Source organism: Xenopus laevis, chromosome 6S (assembly GCF_017654675.1).
Source record: "Xenopus laevis strain J_2021 chromosome 6S, Xenopus_laevis_v10.1, whole genome shotgun sequence".
In the NCBI taxonomy this organism is placed as follows: domain Eukaryota; kingdom Metazoa; phylum Chordata; class Amphibia; order Anura; family Pipidae; genus Xenopus; species Xenopus laevis.
The window spans coordinates 91,816,749-91,839,376 of record NC_054382.1 but is presented as its reverse complement, the minus strand read 5'-3'; the positions used below and the strand labels follow the sequence as shown (position 1 = coordinate 91,839,376).

General features: G+C 39.6%; 1 protein-coding gene across 1 annotated transcript; it reads right to left on the bottom strand.

The window, feature by feature from the left end:
* Window positions 1-4,271: 4,271 nt before the first annotated feature.
* Window positions 4,272-21,771, bottom strand: cidea.S (cell death inducing DFFA like effector a S homeolog). Its single transcript, NM_001094647.1, is given in 5 exon segments — window positions 4,272-5,060; window positions 7,557-7,738; window positions 9,765-9,911; window positions 11,541-11,691; window positions 21,702-21,771. Coding segments are annotated over 5 exon segments (666 nt in total). The 5' UTR covers window positions 21,755-21,771; the 3' UTR covers window positions 4,272-4,927.
* Between the last annotated feature and the right edge of the window lie 857 nt (window positions 21,772-22,628).

The window sequence follows — 22,628 nt, the reverse complement described above, 5'->3', positions numbered from 1 at the left end:
TCTGATATCAAGAAGAATTCATAATTCCTTCAGTAACAGTAGATAATTTGGCTCAGATATTTCTAGGAGATGCTTCAGTCAAACGTTTTTGTATTTGAAATGATCGGTGATACAATCCCCACAGGGGGTCCTATGGGCCATGGACACAAGCCCATTTTGCCTCTACATTAAAGAGGCCCTGGTATCAAATCTCTATGAGTCTGTTAGATTGACTTGTACTAGTAAGGATCTTGATATATAAATCTCCTTGTCTGAGTCCTATGGGTAATACCCATCCTGACATGTGGGAAAATACATTTAATGTACAATTTTTTTATTCTGTTTGGTGTGCTGTCAAGCTCAAGTTACTCTCTATCACAAAGCAGGTATTTGTCGATTTTGGGGTAGGAAATGGTGGGTGCCAAGAGTTTGCAGCATAAGGGTTAAAACACAGGATTGCACCCACAGGATATACATTACACTCATGTTGTAGTTGTATAGGAATTTGTATTACACTACATGGCAGCCAGCATAAATCTTCCTTCTGAACAATGACAGGAGAAATTTTGGCTGCAGGAAATTCTCTGTATCATGCTGCTTCCCCGCCCAGCATTACCCCATTATGAACATTAGTTTGAAATATGGAGCCAGCACCTGTCATGCTCTCTTGTTCACTTCATTTGATCTTAAAGGAGAATTCTCTTAAAGAAGAGTGTTCTTTAATAGAAACAAGAGGGAAAAGTACAGAAACCAACCTATTTTGTTTGTTTTGTGGGGAAAAGCTTCCAACAAAGGCTCCAACATTACAAATAGTTTCTGGGCAAAGATTTGAACAATATATTTGAATACAAAGTAGAATTATTCCCTTTGATTGCATTTGGATCTAAAACACACAGTCACCCGCTATTTGAATTGCTGCTTTCCATACATTTTCAAGCCATTTGTGGAGTGAGGAGAAAGCTTGATTTTCCATTTTATCCACATGCCAAAATTCAAACTCTCACTTCCCACTGATTTATATAGTGACTCGGAAATTCCAAGCTGATGAAATAGAACTGATAGTATAGGTATGGGATCAGTTATCTGTAAACCTGTTATCCAAAAAGCTCAGTATTATGTGACGGTCATCTCCCATATACTCCATTTTTATGAAATAATTTAAATGTTTACAAATGATTTCCTTTTTCCTAGTAATAAAAGGGCAGTATGATCCAAACTAAGATATAATTAATTCTTATTGGAGGTAAAGCAATTCAATTTGGTTAATCTCTCCAGAATTGACAGGAAATGCAGCTATGGGAACTTAATTGCACAAACAAACCCCCAGTATGTTTAGTTTATAATGCAGAATGTTATATAGAGGCATACTCATAAATCTGTTATTTAGGGCAAACCTTTTAGAACAGTACTGCATTGTAATTTGTTTCCGAACAATAACATCATTCATGGCAGACAAGGTAATTTTTTTTCTGCATAACGTATATTACTGAAAGTGTTATGGAAAGGGTCGGAGGTACTACTTTAGGAAGCTGTGAGATATTGTAGTTGTAAAGAAAATAATGTATTACCTTAAGTTAGTCTCATAATGTTCACTTTCAATGGTTGTCATACTAACTCAGGTCAAGTCACCCTTTAAGACCAACATTAGGCCTGGGCCAAAGGAAATTCGTAGGAAGATAGAAAAAAATTACTAAATCAGGTATTTAGCCATAGTTCTAAGAATATCTTAGACATCAAAGAAGTGGTCACCCCTAACCTTGCACCATCTGATCTTCAAGATGATTGAGTGAGCCCCACAATTTGGGAATCACTCACTTAATGGTTAGATGCCCCTCCACCCAAAAATTCTCATATTTGCATCCAGGCCAATGTAGAAGCTCCAGAAGAGGGGATGTTTCTCAGCCCGAGCTTAGACACCATCTGCCACTAGCAGATGACGAGAAAAAGTAAACATCATGCTCAACTGGCATGAATGACTATGTGATAGGAGTGTGTAAACTTCTATCCACACCTCTTTAGTTGTGGCTGACATCACTGGAGCTCCTGATTTGCCATAGCCGTTTGTCCATGGCCAGCATAGAGATACGAGAGGTATTACTAGCCACTGCTCCTGTCCCAAGATTTCCTTGCTTACAGAGAATAGCTGTCTTTTTTTTTTACTCTTACAAAGCTTGGCACCATTAACCTTATACTTCCAATGGCTATCTTCACTGTAAATGTGGGTAAACTAAAAGAAACAAGTGTCTGACAAAGCTGCAAACAATCTAAGGAAATCCGAGAAAGGGTTTATTGGAAATCTTCCTTTATATAATTCCCATATCAAATTATGCATTTGTGTAAACCTTTAAATCGTATACCTAACAAAATATGGAGTGCTCATTAAAACAAATGATAATATATATAGATATCTATATATCTATATATATAATATTCATTCCAACATTCATGACATGCATGCTGCTGATTCTGTGTAACTGAATCATTAATTGAGACTTGTTCCAAATAATAACACTGTTGAGTTCAATTAGTGAGGTCATTCATTCTGTGAAAAAATGGGTGTCAAATATGGCCCTTATTTAAGGAATGAAGGCAGCAAATGTGCATGCTGATTATAGTGCATTTCTCTCTGGGTCATTACAGACATTGTTCAGAACAATATAGTTTTAGCTGCTCAGCTAAAATGATCCCAAATGCTTTAAAATGACAACCAAAACTTGATAGACGTGGAAGAAAACGGAAAACTACCATTCGAACAGATAGAAGAATAGCCAAAAAAGGCAAAGACTCAGCCAATGATCAGCTCCAGGATCAAAGAAGGTCTTAAGTTACCCATGAGTACTGTTCCAATTAGAAGACACCTATGTGGCAGGAAGTCTCTGCAAAGTCCCATTGTTGAAAAAAAAAAAAAAAGACGCGCTGAAGAGGTTTCAATTTGCCAAAGAACACATTGACTGGCCTAAAGAAAAAATGGCACAACATATTGTGGACTGATGAAAGCAAGATTGTTCTTTTTGGGTCTAGGGGCCGCAGACAGTTTGTCAGACGTCCGAAAATACTAAATTCAAGCCACAGTACTCTGTGAAGACAGTGAAGCATGGTGACAAAAGTATCATGATATGAGGATGTTTCCCATATTATGGTGTTGGGCCTATTTATCACATAACAGGGATCATGGATCAGTTTCAATACATCAAAATACTTGAAGAGGTCAAGTTGCCTTATGGCAAGATGGATGATGGGTGTTTCAACAAGACAATGACCCCAAACACACAACATCTTGGTTCCAGGCTTCCAAGATTGAAGTTATGGAGTGGCTAGTCCAATCCCCGGAATTTAATCCAATAGAAAACTTGTGGGGGAACATCAAAAATGCTGTTGAGGCAAAACCAAGAACTGCAGAAGAATTGTGGAATGTAACAGGTGCCAGAAGTTGGTCAACTCCATGCACAAATGTGTAGCAGTTTTCAGAAACACTGCTTATATAACTAAATATTAGTTCAGTGATTCAAAGGAAAGCAACATCTCAAAACATTTTCAGTTTATACAGTTAATGGTTGAGTTTGTCAAGAAAAAAGCAGACACTGCTTTTTTTTTTAACAGTCTAATATACCCTTTTCTTAAATTTCTGTAAAGGAATGATACAAATGTGAAAGTTTTCTTTATGTTTTGATTTGGAAGAGAATGTGCAGTATTCGCAATGGCTTTGCGTGTATTTGAATAAAAGCTATTATAAGGATTTTGAGCTTTATTCATTTTCTTTATTCATAACACACTATTATTTTCAACAGAACTGTATAATTAATACTGCCATTATAATGTAAAAAAGAATGTTAAAAGTTAGCTTTACAATAAAGCATGTAAGATGATCAAGTAGCTTATTCTACTGGATGAAAAGTGGTCTCTTCTATACATCAGACAGTTCCAAGTTTTAAACTAGTTTAAAAGTAGAGATGCGCCGAATCCACTACTTTGGATTCGGCCAAATCCCAGAATCCTTCATGAAAGATTCGGGCAAATACCAAACTGAATCCAAATTCGAATTTGCATATGCAATTTAGGGTTCCGAAAGGAAAAAAATGGGAAAAAATTTTTTACGTCCTTGTTTTGTGACAAAGTCACGGGACTTCCTTCCCGCCCCTAATTTGAATATGCAAAAGTTATCATACAACTATATTTGGAATTTGGCAGGATACCTCTCCTGTAAAGTAATAGCTCCCTAACACAGTCTGGTAGTATAGGTAACTTAGCAATGCTCATGTATTAACCTTGCAAAGTGATAGAACAGACATGTATAGTTTGTGTATGCTCGTTTGAATTGGAGCTTTTTATTTAAAATGAAAAGAAAATATATCTCTAAAATTCAATTGTATGGACAGTTATATATAAATATATTAGTCAATGGGTACATGAGATCTATTCATGATCTATACATGAGCCACGTAGCAGCAACTGAAGGTTTCTAGCACCGCAAAGAGTCAACAGATTCCCTTTTAAAAATTCAACAGAAAATGAAGGGTCACATAAGAAAAAAAACTCTCTTCTATGTTGAGTTCCGTAAACAATTGACACATAAGTTATGGAGGCGTACATCCTTTCAGTAAACAGCCACTTGTTCTTTACACGTTTTTGCAGTAGAAACAATACTTTGAGTTCCAGTAGGTCACCTAATGATGAATCTCTCTTGTCACAGTTAGATCGTACCAATGACTTGCTTTATAAACTAGTTTTTCCTGTTTTGAACAGTCAAAAATACAAAAATTAGCTCAAAAACACAGTTAAAAGGTTATATTTATACATGACAGAAATACAAAACATGGAAATGAGTACTCTTGGTAAACAACTGACTGATGCATCTGTTCATATGGAACATGGGGAATAGATCACTTCTATTGGCTGGAACTCATCACAAGGTCAAGATGGCCATGTTCAAGAAGGTTCTGCTCTGGTGCTAGAAGCGCTGTGACCTTGGAGTTGGTCTCTCTTCATCGGAGCTCTCGGTCCACTGCATTACGAAAGAGCCACCGTACAGAAGCAAATGGCCTGTTACCTGGGCCAGATAGGAAAGTCCACGTATTACCTGCCTAAAATACAAAAATAAGACGTTTTTTGTTTATTGGAAAACATAAATGAAGGCTAAAGACATCCATTACTCAAGTTTAGTCTTATTCAGCCATACAGTTAATGCTTAGATACATTTTATTTAGAGAATCAAGTATTTGATATCTAAATGATGGTGAGAGAAATCCCTAAAATGTTCACACTGCCAGATACACAAAGCAATCCCTATGCAATTAAACCTTACAATAATATATTCTTAGTGAAGTAATTCAAAAACATATTCCTAATAGTTTACTACTCAGAAACCAAACATGCAATTTAAAAAAAATAAAAAAGGAACAAGAATTAGAATGGCAGTAAGCTCAAATCACTAGTATAGAGGACAATTTGAGACTAAATGTCTGCGCCAGTAAACCCTGCTAAAGAACTGTAATGATGATATGCTGGCAGGTGTCACCAGGAACTTAAAGGAGCAGTTGCTCTTTGTCCAGTTGTGCCCTGGAAGACCAGCTGCTTTATCATATAAAGGCTTTTATTTGAAAGATTAACTCAGTCGCATTATTTCTAGCTCTAAATTTGGTACTGGGTTGATGATGGAAATGCAATGGAGTATGGACTAAATTAGACATTAAAGGGATTGTTCAGTGTAAAAATAAAAACTAGATAAATCTTTAGGCTGTGCAAAATAAAAAATGTTTCGAATATAGTTAGTTAGCCAAAAATGTAATGTATAAAGGCTGGAGTGACTGGATGTCTAACATAATAGCTAGAACACTACTTCCTACTTTTCAGCTCTCTTGGTTTCCACTAATTGGATACAAGGCAGTAACCAATCAGACTTGAGGGGGGCCACATGTGTCATTTCTGTTGCTTTTGAATCTGAGCTGAATGCTGAGGATCAATTGCAAACTCACTGAACAGTTATGTCCCATGTGGCCCCCCTTCAAGTCGCTGACTAACTCAAGAGTTCGAGAGCTGAAAAGCAGGAAGTAGTGTTCTGGCTATTATGTTAGACATCCAGTCACTCCAGCCTTTATACATTACATTTTTGGCTAACTAACTATATTAGAAACATTTTTTAATTTACACAGACTATTTACCCAGTTTTTATTTTTACACTGAACTGTTCCTTTAAACAGTACAAGTACAGTGTATCTAGGAAAAGAGTTAAAGGCAAGCATATGTTCAGGGTGGGGCCAACATTTCCTTAAGTCTGGCAACTTTCTCTAATGGTGGGAGAGCATTTATGAAGGCTCTCCCTATTCTAGGGTGCTAGATTCTCACTGTCCACCTCCTATACCTGTAGGTGCTACACTTACACCTGTAGCTAACATGACTCTATATATTTGTCACAATCGGCTCCCTAAATCCAGAACAGGTGCTAGGCTCCCTGGTCTCGGCTCTGCTTCTGCCTGTAGCAGCCACCTTTCACTTCGGGAGGAGCCCTCCACTAATCAGATGCCGCCAGATCTTAATAAGAGAGGAGCCAAGCAAAGGTTCTGGACTGGCAAAGGGGCACGATCGTTATCAAGGTTTTGGATGGAAGGTACAGTTCTAGGAATAGACAAAAGCGTAGTCAGGCAGGCTGGGGTCGGTATAGGCAGAGTTCAAACAAGGTCGGACAGGCCGGGTCAGTGCGGGCAGAGTTCAAGGGTCAATACCGGTAGAATAAGAATAGTCAGGCAGGCAAGGGTCAAAACAGGAAGCAAACAGCAAAAATTGCACCCAGGAACGAATGAGTTAGACCTAACAACGGGCAATGAGTTTGAGCTCAAAGTCCCTTTAAATATTTGAATTTTCTGCGTAATGAAGCCACATGCCCGACGCGTAAACCCGGAAGTGAGTGGCCACACGCGCCATAGAGAACTGGTGCTTGAGGAGATAGAACTAGGGCCACTCGGCATCCCCGCCGGGCCCTAGTCCCTGCTAGACCACCAGGGTAAGCCCTTACAATATTGAGAGGAAAACACAATAATTTGCCTCTGATTTACACGGTCCATTTTCCACTTAGGGTGGCTTAGTCACTAAACACCTACCTTACATTGTTCTATGTTGAAATTATGAATTCTGGAACTTTCCACAGAATCTGTGCACCAAACACATGGAAAGCAGAGTGACCACAAATCCCAGAATCCAAATACAGAACTAAATACAAAGCAAGCAAAACGCCAAAAATTGCCTTGTGTGTAATTGCCGTAAAGCATTAATATCAACACAAAAAAAAAACCAGGTGCCTCCATAGTTAGAATGCGCTAACAACCTCGACCAGCAAGTTAGGTTTTTCTGATGCCAAGTAGCTGTTTTATATTGAAAGTTACATTGCTGACAGTTGCTTGTGCACACCCTAGGGATGATAACAGAGCCTGATCCTAAATGATGGTTCTGCTTCACATTCAAACACACAAGGGATTTTCTTCTTCTCAGATCAAGAGTGACCATATCTGTCTGACATAGTGAAGACATACAGTTAGCTGCATCTGTGTGTAATGAGGGACTCCATTCCCCTTGATTCTACCCACCTCAACACCTTCTTAGCGCCAAGAAACTGAATGTCCCAGGATATAGAATAGATCTCATAAAATGTTGCTTTAATGTTGAGACAGCCACCAAAATCCTTTGGGTTCAGTTTGTATAAATCAAATGTCAGGTTTGCTATTCCAGTCTTCTTCTCATGCTGGGCTACACGTTTAGAGTTTCTCTGCTAGAAGAACAGAAAAATACCACATTGCTTTCAAGTTTCTTACAAAATTCTGCACCTGTTAGGAGAGAACTGCACCAACATATGGAAAAAAACTGTGCCCACATTTTACTTACCTTTCTACCAATGTCCCAGGCATAATAAAATAATACATATAAAGTTTCAGCAATAATAAATGTCAATGGCTTTAAATAGTTTTTAAGTACTAAAAATAACAAAACCCTTCTTTATATTTACAGCCTTTTTCTTTCTAGCACATCCATGAGCGGTTTCCAGATTATAGATGTGAGTGTGCCACCTAGTGTTTGATTTTATTTTTCTTGGTTTGCTTTTCATACCAAACTCAGTACAGGTATGGGATCCTATACGGAAACATGTTATTCAGAAAACTTTGACAGGTTGTCTTCTATAGACTCCATTTTATCAAAATGTTTAAAAATTATTCTTTTTCTCTGTAATAATAAAACAGTTCCCTTTACAAGATCCAAACGAAGATATAATTAATCCTTATTAGAAGAAAAAACAGTCTATTGGGTTTATTTCATGTTTACACGATTTTCTAGTAGACAAAGTATGAAGATCCAAACTATGGAAACATCCATTATCCAAAAAAAACCCAGGTCCCATTCTGGATAACAGGTCCCATACCTGTTGTGACAATGATTCTTTTAACAAGACCTGTCTCTTTAAAAGCACAGTATACACTTAAAAGCACCTTTGTATCAATAGCCAACCAGTCACAATGGTGAGAGTGGAAGCAGGAAAATGGTGCACTCCGAGTCTTTCGGAAAACTCACTTTTGTGGCAGTGAAGGAGGCAGGTGGGCAAGATGGAAGGAATTTAAGGAAAACTGGAGGACACACTAGATACTGGTGTCCATGTTTTAAATGTGATTAATAAAGATTTGTTTTTTTAATGAAATGTGCACTAGTGCCCTGTGCAATGGACTGTTAATCTACTGCAGGTGTCCCCAACCTATTCTACCAGGGAGTCACACCCAAAGGTAAAAACGATTTGGGTTGCAACACAAGCATGAAAAGTGTTCCTGGGTGGTGCAAAATAAGAGCTATGATTGGCTATTTGGTAGCCCTATGTAGACTGGCAGTCAGACAGAGGCTTTGTCTGGGAGTACACCTGGTTTTTACACAACCAAAACTTACCCCCAAACCAGGAATTGACAAATAAGCATCTGCTTTGAGGCCACTGGGAGCAACAGCTAAGGGTTGGTGAGCAATATGTTACTCACAAGCTACTGGTTGGGGATCACTGCTCTACTGGGAGTTCATTTTTTTGCCATTGGTGCCCCATTCTACCCAGGTATGCAGTATATTAATACAGGAGGCCTCCTGGAGGGGTGAGCCATACCAACTACTGTATGTAGCATGGGACCCTATTCTTTCTGATAGTGGCCCTGTGGAGTTGGCATATATTTTAACTTTATTTGGAGTGGGTTTGTGTTTTTTTCTCTTTGATGGCCAATCTAAACACTCTTCTTTAATTTCTAAGTGCAGATAAAAAACAAGTGGCTTTGTATGATTCTTAGGATGCTACAGGTATATATTATCCCTATTACATTTTCTGGCAGTTTAGCAACTTTCCAAAGTTGTTGCTATTATCAAGTGCCAGTGTGCCTTTACCTTAATTTTTCCCTTTTTTTTTGTGGTCATCAATCAAAATACTGATGCGGGGAATGGTCTTTGGTCTCTCTCATGTACAGTTGCACTTAAAACCTTTCCTGCTACTGACCCTCAAGGTCAAACTTTGTGCCCCCTTGGATTACGTGGCTAAGAAGATTACACCATCCCATATGTATGATAGAGCAGACATTCATTAATCTTAATACACTGCCTGCTCCTCACAGTGTGGGTTTTCAGGATCTCCTCACATGAACTCCATCGAGTTAAGGCAGTTCTCATTCACTTGTTAGGGGACTCTGAAAATTTACACTTTGGGGTCACGTTTACAAAACACGCATTTTCTAATATCCACAGCAGAACAGAAATATATGGTATCGGCAATGCTTACTTACTTGTGTCCATTTCTGTTTTGCCTCTAACAGCATAAACTCTGTGTTATCCTCCAATGACTGAAAGAATTCTTCTGTGTCCACTACTGTGCCATCCTCTTCCAGCACAAGGGTTGCCAAGTCAGAGTGTATAAAGAGAGTTTCACTGGCCTGTAGCAGAAATGATATTAAACAGGTGGCAAGAATCACTATTAACCTGTAACTCCTGCAAACAAGAATTATATCACAGAGCTGCACTGGTGAAGTATGCCAAGACAAAGAACCCCTCCTATTCAGTAACTGCACTAGAAATGTCGACACACACACAAGCTGATTTTGGGAGAATGTAACCAATTGGCCCAGATGTTTGTACATAAACTGCTATATTGAAATAGTGAGCAACTGGTTACTACACATGATAAAAACATTGCAACTTATTATAGTAACCTAAATGAAGCTGAAGATACAGGTATCGGATCTTTTATCCAGAATGCTCGGGACCTGGGGGTTTCCAGATAAGGTGTCTTTCCGTAATTTGGATCTTCATGTCTTAAGTCTACTAAAAATATCATGTAAACATCAAACAAACCCAATATTTTGCTTCCAGTAAGGATTAATTATATCTTAGTGTCGATCAAGTACAAGTTACTGTTTTGTCACTACAGAGTTAAAGGGAAAAAAAAAATATTGGATTATTTTATTATAATGGAGTCTATGGGAGACGGCTTTTCCATAATTTGGAGCTTTCTGGATAAAAGGTTTCTGAATAATGGATCCCATACCTTTTATTGCATTTGCAGTTTTGGGAAGAAATTATTTTAATTATTTACTCATAACCTAGAGGCTAAACTCTCCTCTGTATTGTGTGAAATACAGAAGGTTAGCTTAGCCCAACAGTGAGAATCTAATATACAGTTGTTCAATGAAAAAAGGGCTTGATAAAAATATAGGAAAGCCAGCGGAGAGATAGTGACTTAAAGGAAAAGTAATAACAACAAGTTTAAGTGTTTTAAAGCAATGCAAATATCATTTAGTGTTGCCCTGCACTGGTAAAACTGATCTGTTTGCTTCAGAAACACTACTATAGTTCATATAAACAAGCTGCTGTGGAGCAATGGTGGAAATTGAAATAAGACTATATGGCACAGGTTAAATAGTGGATAACAGATAACACCATTATGTCCTACATAATCTGTCTGCTGTGTGCTGTGTAACCTACTACACAGCAGCTTATTTATATAAACAATACTAGTTTCCTGAAGCAAACACAGCAGTTTTACCAGTGCAGGGCAACACTGAATTATATTTTTATTACTTTAAGGGTCAGGGCACACGCTCAGATTCGGGGAAATTAGTCGCCCCGGCAACAAATATACTCTTCTTCGGGGTGACTAATCTCCCCGAACTGCCTCCCGCCGACGATTTACATTCTAGCCGGCGGGAGGCAGTTCAGGGAGATTAGTTACCGCGAAGAAGAGGAAATTTGTTGCTGGCCGACTAATCTCCCCGAATCTGAGTGTGTGCCCTGACCCTTAAACTAATAAAAATGGCACTCAGAGCGCTTAGTTGTCTGAAGTCACCCAAAGTTTCCTTGTGAGGCAACTTCGGAAAACAAAGTGCCATTCTGCCGGTGATTTACACTCTAGCCAGCGGGAGACAGTTTGGGGAGATTAGTCACCCCAAAGAAGAGGAGAGTCCCCCGAATCTGAGCGTGTGCCCTGACACTAAAACACTTTCATTTTTTGATGTTACTGTTCCTTTAAACAGGAAAGTTCCTATGACGAAAGAAAACCAATGTACCTTTTCAATGAGCTCCTTTAAAGTTCCTGCCACAATCCCCTTCTTGCTGCTTCGGTCATAGTTGGAGACTCGGAAAGGTCGCTGTGGTGGCTCAGGAAGAGGTGGAAATAACACTCGCCGTGTCAGTGATGTACCGACATTAGTGACGGATCTGCAGATGTATGAAGAGAAACATTATGGAACTAAGAAAAATATTTGTGCATTAATATAATCTTGATTTTTATATAGTAGTGATAATGTTGCACTCTGCAAAGACACCAGCAATATAGGGAAAGGTACAGCAATGGGGCAATGACTACGGGGGTGTACACATTGGCAGTTGCTTCCCATTCTGCTGAACTGGAAATCTGCTGCTTTATGGCATGCAATAATATTACTATTCATGTATCACTTGGAAAGGCATAATAGTTTTCTTGCAATGTGCAATTGAGGGCACATGGAGCATTTCCCATTCAGCAACATGTGAAATGGAATCTAGCAAGGAAGAAATGTTTTGATTATCACTGTACTATATGCACAGAATGCCCAGAATACCCTGGGTGCAATTACAGTCAGGTCCTCTTAACTAAACCAATTTACTTTAATCTGATTCCCAGCCAGTCTTAGTTTAATGTAAATCCCATAATCCTTTTAAGGAAATCACATCATCTAAACACAACATGTCAATGCAAAAGATCGCAAGTAAACAGCTCAGCATGCATAGTACTAATGTATAGGTACATACAAAATAGCAACAACTCAAAAACAAGCTTCAGTTTAGTTTCGTTCAGTAATTAGCTTCACACATTTCCCAGTCCATAATGATGAAAAGCAGCTGAACAGCATGATTCTACCAATTCTAGTGTATGAGGTGTGGGCACTTAGGATTTACACCCCATATGATCTTTGGTAATAATATTTTAGAATAATATTAATCTATATTCATATTAATTGGTCCAGTATTCGGACCTTTTCAGTACAATTCAGGGGAATTCTCTTGGCTGGCTGACTTGAATCAGAATCCTTAAAATCACATGACTTTTCATCACAAGTACAAAAATGTTTAACTGCACACGCAACGCACAGTTCTTTTTGTCTCTATCTGCCCCTCATATGCATAGGCAAATTAGGATTTGGTTCAGGTTTTTTTTTTTTTTCTTAAAGGGATACTGTCATTTTTCAATATGCATAAGTTAAAAGTGCTGCTCCAGCAGAATTCTGCACTGAAATCTGTTTCTCAAAAGCTCAAACAGTTGTTTTTATATTTAATTTTGAAATCTGACACAGGGCTAGACATATTGTTCATTTCCCAGCTGCTCCCAGTCATGTGACTTGTGCTCTGATAAACGTCAATCGCTACTGCTGCGCTGCAAGTTCCCCCCAGCAGCCTAAAGGTGGCCATAGACATAGAGATCCGATTGTTTGGCGATGTTGCCAAACGAGCGGATATCTCCCAGGTATGTCCACATTGAGGTGTGCGATATAGTGCTGATCTGATAGTGGGCCCTAGGGCCCAACTATTGGATCATAATGCATCCGATATGGGCAGTCGGATCTGGGGACCGCATAAACGCACAGATCCGACAGGACTTTTTACCCCGCCCAATCGAGATGGCCAGATAACCATAGGGGAAGCACGTTGGATGGCCCCACACAGGCCAATAAGCTGCCGACTCGTTCTGTCGGCAGCTTTTATCGGCCCGTGTATGGAGGCCTTTACAACAGAACAATGGGAAGGTAAGCAGATAACAGCTCCCTAACACAAGATAACAGCTGTCTGGTAGATCTAAGAACAGCACTCAATAGTAAATTCCAGGTCCCGCTGCGACAGTTACATTGAGTAGGAGGAACAATAGCTGGCTTGAAAGCAGTTCCATCCTAAAGTGCTGGCTCTTTCTGAAAGCACATGACCAGGCAAAATGACCTGAGATGGCTGCCTACACACCAATATTACAACTAAAAAAAAAAAATACACTTGCTGGTTCAGGAATGACATTTTATATTGGAGAGTGAATTATTTGCAGTGCAAACAGTGTAATTGAGAAATAAAAACTACATCATAAAAATCATGACAGAATCCTTTTAACTCCCTATAAACATCTTTTTGGGTATTTGGTATAAAGAAGAAATTTCTAATAGTCAATAGGGACAAAAAGCCATAGACAAAAGACTAGGCTAAAATTTTACGGGTGAAGCTCTTGCAGAACAAGTCAGTTTGATGAGTGGTAGTGTTTTATTTATTAATTCCTTCCACTGTTTAACTGTGGGAGGGGTACGGACTTTTCCACTTTACCATAACCATTTCTTTGGCGTAGAATAAAGTGGCCCTTACGAGATTCCTGGTTTTGTTTAGACTAGAAGAAAAGAACTTTCATTTGAAGCAACGTAGGGGGTTCTTCACAGTCAGGACAGTGAGGTTGTGGAATGCACTGCCGGGTGATGTTGTGATGGCTGATTCAGTTAATGCCTTCAAGAATGGCTTGGATGATTTCTTGGATAGACATAATATCAAAGGCTATTGTGATACTAAACTCTATAGTTAGTATAGGTATGGGTATATAGAATTTGTGTGAAAGTAGGGAGGGGTGTGTGTATGGATGCTGGGTTTTCATTTGGATGGACTTTTTATCTTTTTTCAACCTGATTTAACTATGTAACTATATTTATTAGGGGTACCATCTCATCCACCACACCCAGCAGGCATACCATAGGGGACTTCACCCCTGGAACATCTAGGTTCTGATTCTGATACCTTATAATTGCATACCAATAACTAGAAATAACATCACATTCCCAGATCATATGGAAAAATCTTGCGTTGGGGTTTTTGCATCTGTGGCATTGTCCCTCATCTGACCTGCCCATTCGTTTCAGTCTTGGGGGGTAATATATTATTGATGGAGCGCCTTGAATTGTATCATTTTATCCCTGTGGATATTAGAAAACCGTAGATACAGTAGCCTCTTCCCACCTAAATCTGGAATACATTGGGGTGCACAATCATTTTTACCCTCACATTTTACTAGAAGAATGTGTCTTCTAAACTGGAAGTATTTGAGTAATGATTATGGGAGGAAAGCAGAATATCATAATTTTTGCTTTAGTTGCAATCATGTTTTTCTTCTATTGTTCCATCAGTGAGACATATCAATCTCATTTAGTAATTTGTGGTTTGAAATCCCTGAGCTCTCCTGGATCACACAAAAGGCAGATGGTTTCTTTACTCATGAAAAGCCAAATAAATAAGAGAAACAAACAAAAGCATATCCCTTCACTTTCTCTTATCCCTCCATTCTGTAAACACCATAAATGATCATGATAAGCAACTTAGGTCTACCTGCTGGACTCTGATTTGGGAATTTTTTTTTTTTTTTTTTTTTTAAAGAAGCCACTTATTGCTGCCAGTGTTTGCCAGTGTATCCCAAAGGCATTTTACATCTTGCATTTCTCTCTGACAGTACCAGAGTGGCCCAAAATAATGATAGCTGTGCAACATGTATTAGTGATGTGCGGGTCAGGGTTTTCCTGACCCGCACCCGACCCTAACCCGCCCTGCTGCAACCCGTGCCTGCCCCCACCCACGCTTCCAGGGTCCTTTTATAGACCTGCGCCGACCCACAACGCCAAGGACGGCACAATGACGTCACAAAAGGGGCGGGGCGAGCAGACGCAAGATTATAAAACTGGAAGTCGGATGTCTGCATTTGAGGGTGGCGGGCGGGGAGAGCAGGAGAAGAGCTCAACCCGCAGGCCACCCGTGAGGAGCAGTGCGAGGTCGACCGGGACCCGCCCGACCCGCGGGTAACGGGTCGGCCCGCACATCACTAACATGTATGGTGTATACGACAAAGTCTGCATGTAGCACTGTTCTACCTACATATGTACCGTACACAGATATGGACTTGATTGGCGTGGCACTGGTTATCCAGAATGTTTATTAAGATGGAGTCTATGGGAGATGGCCTTCCCAAAATTCTGAGCTTTCTGGATAACGGATCCCATGCTGATGGCACATCACTAAATATGTATCACTAAATATATATAATTATTGGCCATGATGGAAAAATTAAGTTATAGAAACTTCAAGAGCCATGGAAAAAACTACAGACTATGCCAAATGACGTATACCCACGTTTTCTTTTTTTTTTTTTTTTTAAGGAAAAACTTTTAGAGATCAGCTATTCCTTAAATAAAAAGATTTAAATTCAACACCTCTTTCTACATCATCTCATTATGTTCCATAATTATATCTCCTACTATTCTTCTCCTGAGTCCCAGTTTCTGCTCTTCTTTATTATACCGTCACTCTCCATAATTAAGCTAACAGCCGTGTTACTTACTTAAAAAGAATTAGCCATCTGCAATATTGCCCAAATGTCTAGGGACATGCCTAATGCATAATCTCCTCACATCCAGAACCCCCTATTCTGAAAGTCATGAAGGCTTCCCCAAGCAACAAGCTGGGATTTATGATATGTAGAAACAATGGCTGCAGATTGAACTACATGGAAAGTTAGGTCTATCTCACATTATCAGGCAATGACAAAGCTTGAGACTGGGAGGAATGCTTAGTTTGTCACTTTTGTTTTCTTCGAGGGGTGATAATTCAGAATAGGTGAATCGCTCAGTTAGCTAAGAAATGCACATTTCAGATCTGAGAAATGATTTTACTGTGTTTTACCTGCACAATTATAACTTTTATGATGTAATTAGTTGCTATGAAAAATTTCAGTAAGGAGATTAGCAATGATTGTCATGTACACAGCACATCATAGGGTCCAGACAGACGTTATTGAATACTATCCCCCATATGTAATAAAAGGCACTAAGTTTGCCCAGGAGCGGTAACCCATAGCAACCAATAAGATATTTGATTTAAACAGATGACCGGTAAATTCTACCAGCTGATTGGTGCAATGGGTTACTGCTCCAGGGCAAACTTAGTGCCTTTTATTACCCCTTAAAGGGGAAGGAAATCCTCTTCCTGCTGTGAACGGCGTTTTGGCGCATGCGCAGTAGGATCATTTCGCCGGTACGGATCTACTGCGCATGCGCCAAAAGTCACGCGCATGCGCAGTAGATCGTACCGGCAGATGATTCTACTGCGCATGCGCCGTTCACAGCAGGAAGAAGATCACATGGAAGAAGATGTCGTCTGTGAACTCCCTGGACTGGACCTGCGCAGAAGGGTAAGTAACAAGTTAGGGGCATTTGCCCAGCGGGACAGGTAGGCCAGGGGGGAGGAGGGAGGGTGGGCAACAAACAGGAGGGGGGGTGGGGGGTTTGTGCCAACTAGGTTTCCTTCCCCTTTAAGGGGCTTAAATTCCTGAGCAATTTATGATAGACTGCTGTAGGCTCCCATAGGCTAATATTAGCAGAAGCTCAATTTCTTGCATTCCTTATTCACAATCCTTTTGGCAGTACAGGAGCTTAAAATCCCAATTTCAGCACCTTTTAGCCATGTTTAAAGTTGGGCTATTGCCCGCTTGTTCCCTTCTGCAGACAGCCAACATGTCAACTCCATAGATGTTTCAGTGAGATGTGAATTTTAGCAGCTGCAGCTCATGTCCTGGGATATGTCATATGGTGGGTTAATGAAGGAGACTGTATAATGGTAGTCAAAATGGATTTGAAGAAATGAATACTTTTATGTATGTATAACTGTATTTATAAAGTGCTACATGGGTACCATGTACCTGTACAATGTACAAAAGTACACACAGGGAGGACAAGCATTATAATAAATAAGTATAAATACAGATATTATGCGCCATGTGTTAAAGAGACACAGTAGGAAGGAGGTCCCTACCCTGTTTAGCTTACAGTCTAGTGTGTTATACTGGACTCCATGAGAAGCCAGCAGAAGTATGGAGGAAGAGGAGGAGAATGAACCTGTGAGCTCCTGCTGAGGAGAAGAAAGCCAAGAATTAAAGCTCCACCACATGTGAGCATGGGACTCTAGGAAAACATGGTCAATTTAGCCTGAACCAGCCTGTCATGTCTGTATGCAGGCCCAAAATATCCTGTCAGAGAGAAACAAAGTTATGTCTTATATTTGTTCCATTTCAGTCTGAACATGGGCATTGATAGGGCAATTCCACTTTACTGCTTGACATCATTTTAGAATGTGAGCTTGGCTCTCTTAACCTCTTGTATCTATTGTAGGTAGTATTTTTGTAATCTGTATGTTCATTGTATACACCAGTGATCCCCAACCAGTAGCTCGTGAGCAACATGTTCCTCTCCAACCCCTTGGATGTTGCTCCCAGTGGCCTCAAAGAGGGTGCTTATTTTTAAATTCCAGGCTTGGAGGTTTTGGTTGTATAAAAACCAGGTGCACTGCCAAACAGAGCCTCAATGTAGGTTGACAATCCACATAGGGGCTACCAAATGGCCAATCACAGCCCTTATTTGGCACCCCAAGAACATTTTTCATGCTTGTGTTGCTCCCCACCTCCTTTTTCTTCTGAATGTTGCTCATGGGTTCAAAAGGTTGGGGATCCCTGGTATACACCTACAGTTGTACCTTTCTGCAGAATATCTTGCCTTTACTCTTACTTTATAAAAATGTGTGGTTATAATAATAATGAGAAAAAAACAAGGACAATCCATTATCGGATCAACATGTGTAATATGATATTCCTATGGTTTCCAGGTAACACTGAAAAAAAAACAGTTGGGTTCTGTGTAAACTGCACGTGTATCTCAAAACAGGAATTATAGCTCATGATAAAGCACTAGCCCCCTAAATAACCTAATGCTTTCCTTCTCCACTGCAAGGTTACCGTTACATAAAAATAACACCCTCCCAGTCACTGCTGAGACCCACAGTTTAGAAACCTAAAAACCTGTGTTATTGGGAGTACAGAGGAAGGATAAGGAGTAATAGATATTCAAATGAAATAGAAAAGAAAAAAGAACTTTGTTTGTGGCTGTATGGATTTATTCTCTAAATTTTCAGATTTCTTAAACCTACTTGTGCTAAGAAATAGCACAAGTGGGTTTAAGAAATCAGAGCGTCTTGTTTAGCTTAGTGGTTTGGATGAGAAACTGAAATATGAATAGCAGAGGCCTGAATAAAAAGATAAGGATTTTTTTTAATTGTAAACTCACAGAACAATAATTAGAGAAGGCAAATAAGTCCATAAACAATTAAAAAAAATAATAATGATGATGACCAATTGCAAAGTTGCTAGGAACAGGGCACTCTATAACATACTGAAAGTCTACTACCCCATTATTACAAATATGAATGAGAAGTAATATAATGGTTAAGAGCATATATTTTGCTTAGTTTAAAAGGTATAGAATCTACACTGGGGGACAACTTTACTTGCAACACACCACTACCAAACAGCTACACTCTATTAGCTGTTCCCCACCCCCACTTCAGTCTCATATTCATGATAAGTGACCCTGTGGCAGCTCTCAGGAGGGACAAGTCCATTAGCACATGCAAATAAATGTTTAAGGGGGGTTTAACCATGGCTGTGGGGAGTGAGGGATTAAGAGAAAAACATTGAAATTGCCTTCTGGGATCAGAACAGAAATAAAAAGAATCAAAATAAGTATTATGGCAACAGAAACCAGCACTTGATATCTGCACGCCGAGCCATATGCAGAAAAACAGGAATACCCATAAATATCTGTACCATACACACCATGGGTAAATAAGGTTATTTATAGTATAACAAACATGTATAGCCGGCTCTAAACCCCTGACTACATAAAATTCAACTAATAGATAGTAGCCCGGAAGCATGAATCCCCCGAGCATTTCAATATAAGCTGCTAGACAAAGTAGAAATGCAGCTCATCCGATGGGGTTAGTGATCTAGGTGTAAAGACCCCAGGTCCGTCACCTTCGGATACAATCCATAGAAAATATTTAACATGAATAAAATCAGCCTTACTCGCACTCACCAAAGTAGGCGGTTGGCTTGGGTGCCGTGCCCCAAACCTGTAGCTTGAGCTGAATTCACAACCAAAGAATGAATGAACATGTACTCCTGGAGCCAGGCGATGAGGTAAAAACGAAGTTTATTCCATATTGTTAAAAGTTACACGTCCTAACGCATTTTGTATCCAACGATACGTAATTATAGGTACCTATGATTACGTATCGTTGGATACGAAACGCGTTAGGACGTGTAACTTTTAACAATATGGAATAAACTTTGTTTTTACCTCATCGCCTGGCTCCAGGAGTGCATGTTCATTCATTCTTTGGTTATTTATAGTATTTTCTATTATAAAGCATTTGGGTCAGGTTAATACAAGCACATAAATAAATATTGGTGGTGGTAACTAGAAACTGATACTGTGGCTGCAGTTACTGTGCAGGAAGGAACAGTCCCCTGATTAGTTGGTGTTAAAGTTCAATTCTCTTTGTAATGGACTATTTCAGTGATGTCATGGACATGCCAGAGTATGTGTATATATATTTATAATACACAAAAGCTATGAATATCTTGTAAATTATATCCTTATAAACGGTGAGTTCTGATGTCATCAGTTATAAAAGGTGAGTTCTGATGTCATTTCTGTCACATGACTCACTAAAACTTGTGTATTATAATAAATAAAGTACCCCCTCTTGTAAAATATGAGGATATTAGAAGTTACCTCGAAGTTCCATGACCTCTATAAAAAAACTCGGCCTTCGGCCTCGTGTTTTTATATGGTCATGAAACTCCTCGGTAACTTATAATATAGTGAATAAAGTACCCCCTCTTGTAAAATATAAGGATATTATTAGTTACCGAGGAGTTTCATGACCATATAAAAACACGAGGCCGAAGGCCGAGTGTTTTTATACAGGTCATGGAACTCTGAGGTAACTTCTAATATCCTCATATTTTACAACTGGGGGTACTTTATTTATTATAATACACAAATTTTAGTGAGTCATGTGACAGAAATGACATCAGAACTCACCGTTTATAACTGATGACATCACTACTCACCGTTTATAAGGATATAATTTACAGGATATTCATGGCTTTTGTGTATTATATCCTTATATTTTACAAGAGGGTGTACTTTATTCACTATATATATATATATATATATATATATATATATATATATATATACACACATACATACATATATACATATATATGTATACATATATATATATAATACACAAAGGCCATGAATATCCTGTAAATTATATCCTTATAAACAGTGAGTTCTGATGTCATCAGTTATAAACGGTGAGTTCTGATGTCATTTCTGTCACACGACTCACTGAAACTTGTGTATTATAATAAATAAAGTACCCTCAGTTGCAAACTATGAGGATATTATAAGTTACCTCGGAGTTCCATGACCTGTATTAAAACACTTGGCCTTGTGTTTTTATATGGTCATGAAACTCCTCGGTAACTTATTATATCCTTATAATTTACAAGAGGGGCTACTTTATTCACTATATAATACACAAAAGCCATGAATATATTGTAAATTATATCCTTATAAACGGTGAGTTCTGATGTCATCAGTTATAAACGGTGAGTTCTGATGTCATTTCTGTCACATGACTCACTGAAACTTGTGTATTATAATAAATAAAGTACCCCCAGTTGCAAAATATGAGGATATTAGAAGTTACCTTGGGGTTCCATGACCTGTATATGGTCATGAAACTCCTCTGTAACTTATAATATCCTTATATTTTACAAGAGAGGTACTTTATTCACTATACACACACACACACAGTACATCCAGTAGCTGAGCGCTGTACAGACAGGAGTCAGTGATCACTTACACAAGTGTGTTACCTCCAGTGAAGTCAGAATGAGTCTATTGAGAGTCACATGTAACATATGACATCCCCAGGGCAGTGGGCACTTAGCTCTTATGTCACTGGCAGTTAAGGGAAGGGATGTTTCCCCAGAGGAATCATTACAATGTCATGTACACGTGCTATAGGCAATGAGACCCGCTCATACCGGTGTATATCTATAGCCTGGGAAAGCGGGAGTAGATCATTTACTATTCCCACACTACAACTCCCAGCAGCACCGCCTTCTCCACTGCAACAGACACAGCCGGGCTAAGACTAGCGATACATCTCTATACACATATAACGCTGCAGCATATACACCCCTCTCACACAGAAACAATAGTCACACCCACACCCTGGCTCTGGTCCTGAGGCCTAGCGGTTGATCTCACCTTAAGAGAGACTTGGGGGACAAGGCATTAGCGTAATCCAGAGCTCCCTGCATGTTGTCACAGCTCGTATATCCCCCCGGCTCTCTCACTGCTGCTACATCCCAGTCACTGGAGGAGGAGGGGGAGTGGCTTCACCTTTCACCTAGTCTGATGAATGAGAAGGCTACTTACTCCTCCCCCCGCCCCGCAACAACAAAACCCAATTCTTCTTGTCCTCGCAGCGCCCGCAATTTGCTCATTTACTCCCGTGACTGCGCCAAAGGCCTTACACTACTGCATCAACAGCGACACACAGCGGCGCCTATTGCAAATTGCAGGTGCTATACACTGTGACACGAAAAGCTTTCTATAACTTAAACTTAAAGGGATACTGTCTTGGGAATTTATTTCCCAAAATGCTTCAGTTAATAGTGTTGCTTCAGCGGAATTCTGCACTGAAATCCGTTTCTCAAAAGAGAAAACAGGTTTTTTTTTGTTTAGTTTTGAAATCTGATATAGGGGGAGACAGAGAGGCATAGTGTCTGTTCCCCAGCTGCCCCCAGTCATGTGACTTGTGCTCTGACTGCAGGCCCCGACTGGCAATCTGGGGTGTCTGGCAAATGCCAGAGGGGCTGCTATAAGGTGCCATAGACAGTCACTATTTATTGGGCTGGTGGGGGCTGTTCGGGCCTTTGGGTACCTGAAATGCCAGGGCCTATTTTGATTCTCAGTCCAGACTTGCTCAGACTTCAGTCACTCTTTACTGCTAAAATAGGAATAGAAGGCGCACACACCATACCTCCCAACTGTCCCTTTTTCGGAGGGACAGTCCCTCTTTTGACAGCTCAACCCGCAGTCCCTCATTTGTACTGGAAAGTCCCTCTTTTCTCTGCACTGAACAGCCAGAAAAAGAAACAAAGTTTCTCACTTAATTGGCTTTTAGCAGAG